Consider the following 14,548-nt stretch of genomic DNA (forward strand, 5'->3'; position numbering starts at 1 on the left):
GAAAAGCTGTTATTCCTTTGAAGTCATGCTGCATGCTTGACCAATAACCAGTCATAACATGAGCTGTTATCATGGTGCACTGCTCCTCCTGCTGAGGGACAGCAGGGACGTGCTTCAAACCTGAGAGACAGCAAGCTCATAACATGAGCTGTTAATATGGTGCTCTCTATGGTACTTTCATAAACCAATATATATCTCATTGAATAAATGACAAAACGGCTCTAGTTGCTCTCAAACAGTGTGGCGAAGTGACAACTGCCCCCAAACACTTGTGGCAACAGAGGCAGATGCCAAACAGTGTGGCAACAAAGGCAGTTGCCTTCAAACTGTGTTGCAACAAAGGCAGTGCCTTTACATATCAGAGGCAGTTTCTGTTGACACCGGAAGTGCCTATACGAGCTACCGCTGCCACGAAACCTACCACATCCTCTCATTTGACCAACGAATTTTTGGCAGCTTCTGCTGAAATGGAAAACTGTGGAGGTAAGTTATGAAACAGTTACTGCACGACAGTTAAATTCAAGACCTTTAAAACTACAACGGCACTCAGTACAGTGCATGCCTGAGGAGGCTCCGAAATATAAAAGTAAACTGATAACCTAAATAAATAAATAAATTTCATAAAACATATTTCTAAACAGTGATTATGAAATCAGTTTGACATATTTTACTCTTGACTATATGTATCTGGTCAATAGATGTAAACTCAACACAGTATTATATACTATTACTATAATATAACTCATTCATAATGGTCATAAAATCATCAACACAGAATCATCATTCTTTCTAGAAAACTTAGTGCTGCTCACTCATAAATCTCAGAACTCTAAATATGCAGGATTCCTAAAAACAGGATTCATGATGCTCCATGTTCCAATGTTAAAGAAAGTGGGAAAAAATCCACCCCTAAATCCACATCCACCGGAATTTGAGGCCAACTCAACCCCCTTTAATTTCCAGACGGACAGACATACAAGCCAGAGGCTCTATGTTAGGGTGACAGTCAAGTGCAGATATGGTTCATCAGCTGTCTCTGTCCACTGCACATTAACTGAATAAACAGTTGATTGTCAGTTTATTTTAAAAAAAAAGTAAATATAAACTGATATTGTTGGTCATTTATACAAGTATGTACTTAAATCTCCTGTTTTACAGACATCCAAGTGAAAGAGCTGAAGAAGTGTAATTCAGGTCAGGCGTTTGAGGTCATCCTGAGCCCCTCAACTCCCGACGCCAAGGTGGAATTTCCACTGTCCCCTCTTAAAAGGAAGGAAATGTCAATCGATGACATTAAGAAGAAACTGGAGGCTGCTGAAGAGAGACGCAAGGTATCTGCACAAATAACATGAACTGATAATCAAACTTGAAAAAAAACACCAAAAGTGGTTTGAAGTGTAACCTGGATTGGTGTTCAGGTTCTGTCAACTCACTACAGAGGTTCTCTTTTGTCACTCGTCAGAGCTACGAGGCTGAAGTACTGAAACACTTGGCTGAGAAACGAGAGCACGGGAAGGAAGTCATTCAGAAGGCCATCGAGGGAAACTGCAACTTTAGCAAGATGGTGAGACAGAAACTGAATCAGCAGATGGAAGCATATCAGGAGAACCGCAGCGCACGGATGGCAGCTCTCAACGAGAAGTTCAAGGAGAAGGTAACTAAAGCTCCTACTGTTGTACCAACATATTCCAGCTTCATGTTAAATGTGGGGAAAAAAACAACAAAATTATAATTTTGTCTTTTAAACACAAACAGAACAAGAAGCTGGAAGAAGTGAGGAAGAACAAGGAGGCGCAGAAAGGACTATTAATTTGATATAACCTAGAAAACAGTTTTTACATCTCTAAAGATTTTGCTATATTTTTTTTATCTGATGTTTTCACAACTATTCTTTCTTATCTTTCTTACACTCATGGATAAACCTTTTCCCTCAGTTTGCATCAATAACAAATAAAAGAACGAATCTGACAGCGTTAAACTAAAGAAACAATTTTCAAGATTGTATTAATATCATGACTTATCTCAACTTGTCTTTACATGTCATAATATTGATTGTTTCTCAGGTTTCACAGTAATTGAATACTTCGTGGTTACAGTGAAATAACATGTGATGATTTGTGGCCTGTAGAAATGTACACAGCTGCTTGTGTGTGAGTCTGTATTGCTCTGCACTCACACCCACCCACAGAGCTGCACAATCCCATCTTTGTCATGTGTTTGGAGGAAAGTGCTGCGCTCGTCAGCCCACAAGACTCTCGTCCCGTAGTGCAGAGTTCTGACGACACAGGGGACAAAGACCAGCCCGACTCCAGGACACTTTTCCCAGCCTGCGCTAGACTTTTGGATGCTTTCTCATGATCATCATTACTTCTGCTGGCTTTATTAATCTCTGTGGAGCATGTACTTTATGTTCTCTGTATGAATATACTGGGAATATTCATTGAATCGGACGGTTTGAATAAGGGGACAATGCAGATCTCACAGAAACACAAGGGTGACTTTGTTACTGAGTGCTCAACATGGGGGAAGACACAGGCCATAAAACTGATTTCCACACTAGTCCACACACTAGAAGATTGCTTGGTTTGATAACCGAGTAAGATTCGGTAAAGTTATCACAGTCATTTTTATAAGAGCAATTTAAAAGCCAAATGAAGAACAGAGTTTAAGAATTTTGTACTGGGTTTGATCTAAACCTTGTTATAGTGTAACTTCAAATATGTATGGCCATTGTCCTAGTTATGATCAGCAGGGATGGTGACAGATGTTGTATTCCAGTGAGATGTCTTGGTTTGTGATTTAAGAGACTGCAAGTGCAAAATGTGTCAATGTAACCTTTGTTAACACCACTGTAACCCCCTTCGTTTTCAGGAAGCAGTCTCATAGACACACTATGACATGTGCTGGGGAGATGTTCATGGTGGTGAGCAGGAATAAAGCTTTAAAAATATGTTAGAGTCCACAATACCACTCCTGGTAACATAATTCTAAATTCATGAAGATGAGGTATGATAATGCTATATTAGTTGCACTGTGGGGAAATGTTACAGATACAAAGGGGATAGTGAAAAAAGAAACATCAGCAGAAGTAATAATTAAGTAAACGTACAATTCAAACACAAAGGCACATAAGAATAGAAATAATATATACAATGTAAACAGGATTTCACATATAAGATATTGCCCATAAAGAAAATTATTTTTGCATGAATCAAGTCTGAGTGAGATATATCAGGTTCATGTGGTCTACTGGGAGAAGTGCTTGTTGTTCAGTGAGCAGGAAGAAACCATTTGTGATGTTCCTCGCCATCCCATCGAGGGATGGCTATTGCACAGACTCTGGCTCCAAATGCGCAAAATGGCAGCGTTCATACCCGTGATATTTTGGCTTCATTTCTGGATGGTGGGAGGGAGTGGAGACGTGTCGTCCATCTTTATATACAGTCTATATGTGGATTGATGGATCAGTGTAACTATAAACTAGAATGTCACTCAGTGAAGCGCATTAATCTGCAACGACCCAACAGTTTCTTTATGAAACTACATTTAAATTCATTCGATCTGGATTTTGCATAAAATTTAGCAGATTTTGCGTTTTTGTTATTATTATTATATGAATTGTTGCTGCTATCATTAATAACACCTTTACATCCATCCTTATCACTGTTATTATTTTCATTATAACAACAGTCTGTCAGAGCTGAAACCGGATGGTGCACAACGGTTCCTGAGTTCTCTCTCCTTTCTCTCACCCTCCCCCCTATCTCTCTCTCTTCTCTCTCCTCTTTTCCACCCCCCTCTCTTCTCCTCCCCATTTCTCTCTGCTCACCCCAACCGGTCGAGGCAGATTGAATCCCTGCAGCCCTTAACCTTTTGATACACAAGCTATGCAAAGCCCTTCTAATGCACAACGTGCATGTGTCAAAAATGACCCGTTTTTCATTTCCTGTGTTATTTCATGCATGGCTGGGTGTTTCTTTGCTATATTCGTTTATAGCTTATTCTTGCTTCCTCATTTAGGAGAAGGCTCCTTTGATCACATACAGTAGAAGATGAGTCTCTTATATCATCAAAGGAGCCTACTCCATTTAGGAGAGCTGGATTCCAAGACCCGCCCACAACTCCAGCTTGATCCTGTAGAACAAAGTATAGGTCCTCAGCATCAGAGATTTCAGACTCAGAATCAAGACCAAGAATTGCCTCCTCATTTTCCTCATCCAGTTCTCCAAAAATGATTTTATTCAAAAAGTAACAAAAGAAAAATTTAAATAAAGATTTGTGGTGATCAAAGACAAGTTAATTGGGGAATACCTGAAATACTGAATGATGACGATATAGAAAATAAAAACTGAGCCGGGTCACTTTTGACCCATGTTGTGTATCAAAGGGTATCAAAGGTAGGTAGGTATAGACAACAATATATAGCATAACAACTCACATTATGTGACTTATAACGGATTTGAATGGGGCCAGCAGTCACCGGACCGAAACACACTAGTGTTCTACCCATGAGATCAACCAGGTTGTTAAACTATCAGCAGACTGGGACTGAATCCCCAGATGCCTGATGTGACAGAAATGCCTCATGGGAGAATGAGTGTCTTGCAGTAATGAGGCAGCGGAAGAATCTCTATTGAGAGAGGAGGGTGGGCTAATCGACTGGGGCGGCTACTCTCATTGGTTAAAAGCGATAGACGCGGCGGCGGGAAGGAGCCGCGTCGCGTTCGCCGATTGGCCAGAGGTGGCGCCCGTCACTCGGTGCCCGTCTCCTCCCGGCAGCTGCGCGCTGAGAGCCGCCAGGCGCTGCTCCCGTCACGGTCATCCTCCATCCGCTCCCCTCTTCAAACAATGTTATCTACGTCCTGCACGGCTACACCACACTCTCTGGACTGATCCGAACATCCACAGGTACGTCCCGTTACACCAGCTCCGTCTCCTCTGCAGAATCACCCGCTTTGCCGAGGCGATAGAGTGAAATCGCGTGGAAATGAGCTCAGATGCGCCTCGACGCAAAAAAAAAAAAAAAATGTATGTATATATATATATATATATCCGCCTGTCAGGTTTCCACGACTGTGCAGCGATGTTTCTTGAATTCAGCTCCACGGTGGATGTATGTGATGCACATGGGGATTAATGGTGTTATGCATGTTATTTCTAACCCCGGATCTGGAATTTAAACATCGATCAGGTGCACGGTTTGCTGGTGGGAATAATCTGCAACAGGCCCTTTACGCAGGCCTGGGTTTCAAACCAACACCTCGAAATATCCTCCACGGTTATAGTCGAGCATTTCCCTGTCACCATGAATATTTTACAGCGTTGAAACCCCTTGTATGAAGCAGCAGCAGGAGGAGGGTGTGGACTCGGATGGGCTTATGTTACGTAATGTCTTCCCATTCATCACTCCACGAGTCTCCTCCTGATCCTCGGCCGGCCTGCGCTCATCCCACTCGGCCTGATCTCCCCACATCTCCTGCAAGAGGAGAAAGATCTGCGGCCATCTCATCAACGAAATGACCATTTAATCCTGGTCCTAATCCTGCGTGTTGCTGCTCATATTAATCACTGAGCACGAAACAGAGCACTGCCGGAGTGTAGTCAGCCTTACTGTATTACACTTTTCCAGAAAAACTGTTGGTGTTGGAACGATTGGAAAAACACAATCTGTTGCACAACATCTCAGGAACCTTTTATCACACTTTTCTTATTGTTTGCATGTCGACCTAATCGTCTATTTACTGAAGGGTGAGACCAAAACCAGTTGGGCAAGATTTGAAGAGGAGAAATCTAAACAAGCAAACGATCTCCTGTTATTAAACTCTGTCCATATCATCAGTCATTCCTCTCTAGTGGATCAAAAATAGTTAGACGTATATACTTGTTTGGTTCTTCAGGCTTCTCAGTGCACCAAATAGGAAAGAAAAGAATGGATAGATAGATATAGAGATAGATACTTTATTGATCCAGAGGGACATTTAGATAGGCCCACTACATTAAAACGCTAAGTGTGAGAGTTATAACAATTTTAACGCATTGTGTGTCTGGGTCAGTTGTGTGTGGTTGTATTGTTTGTCCATGGACTGTAAAGCTCATACTTGGCTTAGAGTTTCCAAAACTATTTGGGCCGGGCAACAATCCTAAATATTCAGCCAAAATAACCTCAGGGCGAAGACCAGACAAAAACACGAGGGGGGCCCACACCTAGCAGGAGCTGAACATGGCTACAGTTAAAGTGTCTGCTGATGTCTTTGGCTTAAAGAGTCTCTTTAGGGTTTTCTGTGAAATATTTCATCTGATGAAGTTGTTTGATTTCAGTTACTTTTGTCATGTGTGGAAGATGTTGTAGCCCCAAATCGTTCTTTTAATATTAATGTAAACCTTGACCGCAAAGACCTTTAGACTTGGCAGTTTAATGTATTGTCCATTATTTTATTTTAAACTGAAGAATAGAAAAATGTATAAACTGTGTAACTGTTCAAATCCTCTCAATACCTACACCTCTGGGTGTTAAGAAAATATACTATATCACTAGTAATGTTGATATTGTGATATAATATCACATATATCATGATTAAGGATTTCATTCATTTCGTTAACCCATGGATCACCGTTCATAATCAACCAATAGAATCACCCGTCAAAGCAACCCTCCTCTCTGTCATGTTGTAACCTATTTTCCAATAAATGTCCCTAAACACTAGGTAATATTAATTCTTTTCGAGTGAAACATTTTAAAGGAAGTCATTTACCATTTGGAAACAAAGATACTGAGACTTGAGAAAGAATGTGTGACCGCCTGAGTCTATACTTGCCTCCCTTAAGGGCTGCAGAGGTCAGAGGGTTATTATTGCATGTGAGCTCCTGTGGTGTGCAACAGTTCCAGAAGCTTTTCTTAGGTGTTGGTTAGAGACAAAAACAAAGGTGAACGGAGAGTGTTGGACTTATGTTATTCATGTGACCATGAACACAACTCGAGATGAATCCTTATATGGCTCAATGTCAATTTAAATGTTTGGTAACATGTTTATTGTTTATAAAGCTATTAATAAGTCGCTGTGTTCAATTTCTCTCACAGACCTTAAGTGACTTGAAAATGTTATTGATCAAGGATCCTATTAATTATTTATGCATCCTTTGACCAGATGTTTTTATTTAACCTTTCTATTGACTTTATAATAAACGTATACAAATATTAAATATAAAAACCTTTTTAATTAAGGACCCCATGTGACAAATTTAGTTATTAGTTGTCAATAATTAGTTTGATCAACTATCATACAAACGGGAAAGAAACAAACTCTGGATGCTGTGAATGTTTGTATGTTTAGTTTGGCTGACTTAAATGATCCTTTGATCTTCAAACTAGTCGGTCATTTTTCGGCTCATTGATCAAATACAGTGCGTCTTTGTTTTGTAACAGTGGTGATGCAGCAGGTGCAAACTGACAGTCCCAGTTCGTACATGCATTTATACACGTATACACGCAGCTGCACACAGTATCTGACAGCATCTGAAGGGCCAGACTGATACCGACCCACTGACTGACTGTTCCCTCATTCTTTCCGCAGTTTACCATGGCGACAGTGGTGATGGAGCAGATCGGTCGCCTGTTTATCAACGCTCAGCAGCTGCGACAGATCCCTCAGCTGCTGGAGTCGGCCTTCCCCACGCTGCCTTGCACCGTGAAGGTGTGCGATGTGCCCTGGGTGTTCCGCGAGCGTCACATCCTCACCGGCTACAGGCAGCCGGACCACAGCTGGCGCTACTACTTCCTCACCCTCTTCCAAAGGCACAATGAGACCCTCAATGTGTGGACCCATTTGCTGGCCGCCTTCATCATCTTGGTGAAGTGGCAGGAGATCTCGATGACGGTTGATTTTTTGCGAGACCCTCATGCTCAGCCCCTCTTCATTGTCCTCCTGGCAGCCTTCACCTACCTCTCCTTCAGCGCGCTCGCTCACCTCCTCTCTGCCAAGTCTGAGCTCTCCTGCTACAGCTTCTACTTCCTCGACTACGTGGGGGTGGCCGTCTACCAGTATGGCAGTGCCCTGGCACACTACTACTACGCCATAGAGAAAGAGTGGCACACTAAAGTGCAAGGAATCTTTTTACCCGCCGCAGCGTTCTTGGCCTGGCTCACCTGCTTCGGCTGCTGCTACGGCAAATATGCCAGTCCTGACATACCCAAGTTTGTCCTCAAGCTCTTCCAAGTGGTGCCGTCAGCCTTGGCTTACTGTCTAGACATAAGCCCTGTGGTTCACCGCATCTACAGCTGCTACCGGGACGGCTGCTCCGACCCAGTTGTGGCGTACCATTTCTACCATGTGGTCTTTTTCCTAATCAGCGCCTATTTCTTCTGCTGCCCGCACCCAGAGAGCTTGTTCCCTGGGAAGTGTGACTTCATCGGACAGGGCCACCAGATCTTTCACGTGTTCGTGGTGGTGTGCACCCTGACGCAGATCGAAGCGCTGCGAATAGACTTCACAGAGCGCCGTCCCCTCTACGAGGGCCTCCACGGCGATCTCGCACATGATGCTGTTGCACTCTTCATCTTCACTGCCTGCTGCAGTGCTCTCACCGCTTTTTATGTACGCAAGCGCGTACATGCCGTTCTCCACGAGAAGGAGGAGTAAGAGTTGAAATCCGAGTAAAAGGAAAAGAAAAGTAATTTATTTTACTCTGTTGTATAAAAGAAAATGTTTTTGTTATTGACATTTATCAGTTTGTGACAGTGACTGTGAATTGCCAAACTACAGTGAGCTATAATTGTGTTTTTTGAATTTCACTGAGGAAAAGGGAATCTTACAAGTTGTCTGTAGCAATACAGGTAGTAGTTAAACACTGAGTCCTTGCATCTCTACTCTGATCTTTTATTAGTCTGCAAGGTTTTATTTAGTCTTAGTCTAAAGGAATGTTTTACTTTACCATACAAAAATACACTTCTGTCAAGGTGACCCAAAAAAGAGAGACTGGTTTGTAAAGATGACTTTTACCGAATAACATTTAGAAATATCTCAATGTCTTAATATATTTGTAACATTTCAAATCATGCGAGTATTTATCTTTGCAGTCCCATAACACTTTGTACATCGCAGTCAAATACCAATTGAAATCCAATTTGGACTGGTTTTCTTATCTAGTTACCTTTCTCACACTCAATGTTTTTCTCCAAACTGAATCTGACCCTCTCTTTAGGGGTCAGAGCCGAATTCTTTTTCTATTTTTAATTTATCAAGGCGCTAATGCTTTGCCGTGCAAATGTTTGAACGTATTATGGGGAAATCGAGAATCTAATTTGAAAACCAAATATGTACCTCTTATTTAAAAAAATAAATAAAATGATGCGGGTGATACCATTCTGTTGAATAATGTTGAAAGTGAGGCTGGCACTCAGTATTGGCTAAGAGATGGACGGAAGATTCCTGATGTCACTTTGTTGTTGTGGTCGTGTTCATTTTGATTCAAAGGGCTGGAACATCAGCTTTTGCCTTTTTCACATCCCATGATATCGATGCTTCTGTGTGCGTTGTTTTCAGCATCGAGTTCGACCGGATTTGAGTCACAAAACGCCGCGTCCAACTGGTGTTCTGCTTTCGGCATATTTGAGTTTTTGTATGATGAATATGTATGTGCCTCTACGCATGTCTTTTGGTATATACTGTGGATATTAAGTGTGTGAATGTCTATGAAAGCTTAGCCTTGCACTTCTTTCTTATCCTGTAAATAAGCTGTATTTCTCTCGAAAGTCGTCTGCATCCCATTTTCTCTCAATCAGTCGCGTTCAGACCTGAATGCATATTTTTTTTCTTTTCTGGTGGAACACAGCACTCTCTCATTGTGCAGCGTTCTTTCAGAGCCGGCTTTATGTCTGGTGTCGTCCTGACTATCAAGGCTTTAATGGCTATGAATACACCATTTCATTCCGCTGCACTGTTACTCTGAAGAGTCCCCTTTGTTTAAACACCCTTTTCCTTCTCTCTGTTTTGTTATAGATATATAAAACACACGGCTCACTGGAAATGTGTAAGATTCCTATCTCACCAAAATCTTAAATGTCAGAAATTATTTATATTCATTGCAGCACTCTCTGTTCATGATGATGTTTAATGTGCCAATGAATCTGTTGTGTCGCTTCAGTGATGGTACAACTGGAAGATGAATTCAGAGACAGAATGTCAGAAGTGACGGGTTAAGTCTTTTTTACACTTCATCTCTTGACCTGACTGCAAACATGTGACTGGGGAGATTTAACCTCAACGCCCGTGAATATGAACCTTCTTACTGTTGACTGTACTGTCCTGGTCTCATCATGCACTGCCTGAATCCACACTGTATAAACTGTAGCTGACAACACTGGCTATGTTTACATGCTTGGAGGTGTCTGCTGTCCATGTGGTTACTCTGGTGTTTGTGTGTGTGTGTTAATTCAGAGTAACCTGGGTGAACCTGTTCTCCATTCCAGGGGGCGCCTCTGCAAGACACCTCCCTTTTATGCCTTTTTTGTGCAGGGTCATAAATCGGTTGGCAAAAAGAATGAAGCTGTTGTGTGTAAAGTTCATTTTGCACATGTGGTCTGGTGCTTCATTAAAGGCTGATGATGGCGCATAAAGCCTGAGAGTCCCTCACCAGCCCAGCATGTGACATAACATTATTGTCCTGATCATTAAAAAGGACCAAAAACGATTAAGGCTGGGGTTTAAATTTCTATCCCATGTGTTACAGATGATTAAGTATGATTCAAACAGGGAGCGAGCAGCTAGAGGGAGACCACAGACCTCTTTGCTAAACGCAACATGGATATTGTGTCAGAGATGATCCTGAGTTATATGCCAATTTACCCTGACGATCTTAACTGGAGTATAGCCAGCACTCCATATACAGTAAGTGTGTCTGTGTCATAGGCTGCGTTTGGGGAAAGATCTCAGATTTAACACCAGGTAATTGGGAATGGATTTTCTAATTGGGAACAAAGGCCTCAATTGGTGGGAAAAAGCAGAATTTGGGGTTAGTGGTCTGTGTAATGTCCCCAAAAGTGACCCATGACAAACATGAGTGTTAGTATAAACATAGCCTCTGATGCCACCCATGGTTTCCTCCTTATTTCTTCATGAAAGCAGTGTGAGAGCGACTAGAATATGTTCTGCCTCTATGAATATGTGTGGCTGACTGTACTAATATTCTGTGGTATTTAAAAAAAAAAAAATTAAAGTGTGACAGTGAATTCAAATTCTCATTCATTTTTCACAGGTGAGGCAACATTCAAAAGCAAAGAAAATCAGTTTTATCAGCAACTATGGACCCATTTGTGAAAGTTAACTGAGCTGAGAGCATTGGAATACTGCACTTTACTTTGAAAACGATCTGTATGCGTTTTAATTCCCCACTTAAAAAATTTCGAGGTCGGTTCAAGTTCTGCAATTTCAAAAACCTTTACAGATACTCAAGGCTGCATGAGTGTTCACTGTTTAAAAAATTTTATGTAAAAAAACACGAAATACATTATTAAAATTTCATAGAATTCAAACCACATGAATTCAAATTGATGATTTAAGTAAAATATTTAAATGCTATTAATTCAGAGGTTTCAGTATTCAGTGGTTTACTTTCACAGTTTAAGATTTAAAATATTATGCTTTCTCTTTGTTTGCAGATACATATCTGAGTATATATTTTTATTATAAATAAAATTATTATACATTTTATTTTATTGTCCATTATTATTATATATTATGACGTATTGTATATTAAATATTACAAACCAATCTCTAAAAGCTAATTTCACTGTAAATCATACGTTTTATTTACTGATATACTAAGTTTGTCTACAGGTACTGCAGATATACTGTATTTGGCCACTTTGCAGACAATAAAACTGCCTTGGAAATATTTCAATATATTTCTTAAAACCTATAACCAAAGTGAAATAATGTTATACAGTCATTCAAAATCTACAGCATGTAGTTAATATTTCTCTCTTCTGGACCCAATAGAGTAATGGACCTGGACTGTGATGAGGTGGTAAATGTTAGTAATGGCCAATAAAACCTCGTCCACTCTAAAATCTAGTCGTTTCCCAGATGTACCTGTTATACAATATGATTTGTAATCCTTCGCCACTAGAGGGCAGCCTTGTTGTTTGGTAAGACCATCCATGGGTTCGACAGCAAAGATAAAACTCCAGCATATTGAAAGGATTGTGTTGTTGACTCGAGGTTTATGTGAGGAACACATACACACCCACCCACACACCCACCCACACACACACAAACACACACACACAAAACAAGAACCTTCAATAATGAAGAAGCAGTTATTTGCATCAAGTTTTTTCATAAAAGCAAGGCCTAACAACAACAACCCCAAAATCGACATCAAGTAAAGCAGCTTACAATAGCCTTTTCAGTAATGAGCGTAAATGAGTCACTGAATGACAAAATGTTAATATTTAAACAAGAGAGGTCGTAGGATTCAAATGTGTATTAAAGATGTGATGAAGCATATCATGACACCACTGGCATATTTACTGCTGCAAGGCGACAAGCACCATTGTGTTGGTTTCAAGGGCAGAAACTAAACAGATGAGTCTCTTGCACAGTGCAAAGGTGTTAAATATAGATGCGCCGGCAATTATTTTGTCGATTATTTTTGATCAGTTTCACTTTAATGTTATCTGGAGTTCTTTTTCGGCAGATGAGCTGAATCACTCTCACAAGATCGATTTCATCCCACAGGAGATATCTTTAAGAGAGTGAATCGTTCCTTTCGGGGGCACAGATGATCCGCACGTCTTATCTAAACATTCACCGCTGACGTATCCCAGTGCTTTAAAATGAACTGGCAATTTATTATAGTTTAATGCCTTTTTATTGATAGGGATGCCCTGCTGTTGTTGCACTGGGTATTCATCATAAGCCATCTGCAGCCTGCATTTCTGAACAGCATACTTTATGCCACTTCCTCAGTGTTAATTAACAGGCACTGTAATTTTGCTTAATAGTCTTAAGAATAATAGAACATGATGAGATCTATTTGTCTTTCATGCAGATGTTGTTTGGGAACGGCATCTTGCTCACTCTGCTGCAGCCCCATGAGTTTATGAGATGTACCCTCATGGTTGAATGCACTTATTGTAAGTCGCTTTGGATAAAAGCGTCAGCTAAATGAAATGTAAAATGTAATGTAATGAGATCCATGTCCTGAATGTGTGGACATGGTGGCTCCAGTGTTGACACAATTTCCATATGTTTATTTTTGTTTCCTCCATTAATCTAAATGTGTGGGTTGACTTGGCATTGTGCCTTTAGTTGATATCAGGTTATTTGCTTATGAGGATGCTCAATGCATTCATATAAAGTAACTATGCTGTCAAGCTTAGCCTCTCTCTTACACACACACACACACACATGCACACACACATTTATATCCCGAGCAAGTGGAAATTCATATGCTCCGCTAATTAGAACGTCTCTAAAGTACATTTTCCGGTGATGGAGAAGAATCATTGAAACTTAAGGCAGAAATGAGCTCCTGATGTATCTACCCTGGATGTGATTAATTCACAGTATTACACACTCGGACGGTCTTAAATCAAATGCCAGAGATGGTGATAATTGCCTTACAGCCTGCTTCCTGTCCTCGAAGTATCAATTGCTTCCCCAGACTCCATCAATTTTCAAACGCCAGATTCTGGAGCAGCTTGTCGTCCATCTCCTCGCGGCTCCATAGTCTCCTCTCCCTCTGTCTGCGAGTTGTGCTGCAAAGTTATTGCTCCACTCGAATCCTTTTTAAATGCTTTATTTGCTCTGTATGATTTGTATCAAGGTTGCCGAGGTAACATTAGGCGGCCTTGGTCTCCTACCGTGTTTTGTAATTAAAGGTTTGACTTGCGAGAGGGAACGGCTTTATTCAGACTTATTAAATTGCCTTCTCTTTTTGCCAGATGACAGGCAGCCAACCTTTTCCCCCGTCTATCTACATTTGCTGGTATTTTGTTCTTTGGTTATTGTGGCATTTTCATATGGTCTCTCACTTTTCTTATTACTCAGAGAAAAGCTTTGGGAAAATCACTGTGTTATGAGGTATGTAATCATAGCAGGAACCGGTGAAAGCAGTACAAGACTGTAAATTAGAGTTGAATCGAAATGGAAAATGCAATACTTGTCCTCCAGTCTGTTCTCATAACTAATAATGGTGCATGTTCAAGTAGCTACACAGCCGCAACTTGTTTGACTTTGAAATGTTCGTTTTGAATCATTAGTTTCTTTGGTAAACCGTGTAATAGTGCACGGAACAGAAGATAACACTGGATGCTTTCCTTTCTAAAGGCCCAGTTCACCTGAAATGTGAAGAGGTTGGAAAAAAACATCTGTTATTCCCGGGTGGATTTGAAAATACAGCCTATAGTTCTTGGACATGCACTTTGTTGCTTTCTTCTCAAGAGGAGATAGATTCTCATTTTTGTCTATTAAATCTGAATCAGAGGCCAAGCGACGGTTAGCTTAGCTTAGCCTATCATCAACGAATGGTAGAGTGTTAATTTGTTCAG

The 14,548-nt window shown here is 40.8% G+C and overlaps 2 protein-coding genes across 2 annotated transcripts; both read left to right on the forward strand.

Moving 5' to 3' along the window:
* The first annotated feature begins 398 nt into the window (after window positions 1–398).
* On the forward strand, window positions 399–1,932 carry LOC118114234 (stathmin-like). Its single transcript, XM_035164558.1, has 4 exons — window positions 399–483; window positions 1,159–1,331; window positions 1,463–1,654; window positions 1,756–1,932. Exons 1-4 carry the CDS (start codon window positions 468–470, stop codon window positions 1,813–1,815), a joined length of 441 nt encoding a protein of 146 aa, XP_035020449.1. The 5' UTR covers window positions 399–467; the 3' UTR covers window positions 1,816–1,932.
* A 2,825-nt stretch (window positions 1,933–4,757) lies between these two features.
* On the forward strand, window positions 4,758–11,224 carry paqr7b (progestin and adipoQ receptor family member VII, b). The gene is made up of 2 exons (XM_035162455.2): window positions 4,758–4,908; window positions 7,572–11,224. The coding sequence occupies exon 2, from the start codon at window positions 7,578–7,580 to the stop codon at window positions 8,634–8,636; it is 1,059 nt and encodes a 352-aa protein (XP_035018346.1). The 5' UTR covers window positions 4,758–4,908; window positions 7,572–7,577; the 3' UTR covers window positions 8,637–11,224.
* The last annotated feature ends 3,324 nt before the right edge of the window (window positions 11,225–14,548 follow it).

Source organism: Hippoglossus stenolepis, chromosome 8, assembly GCF_022539355.2.
Source record: "Hippoglossus stenolepis isolate QCI-W04-F060 chromosome 8, HSTE1.2, whole genome shotgun sequence".
Taxonomy (NCBI): Eukaryota; Metazoa; Chordata; class Actinopteri; order Pleuronectiformes; family Pleuronectidae; genus Hippoglossus; species Hippoglossus stenolepis.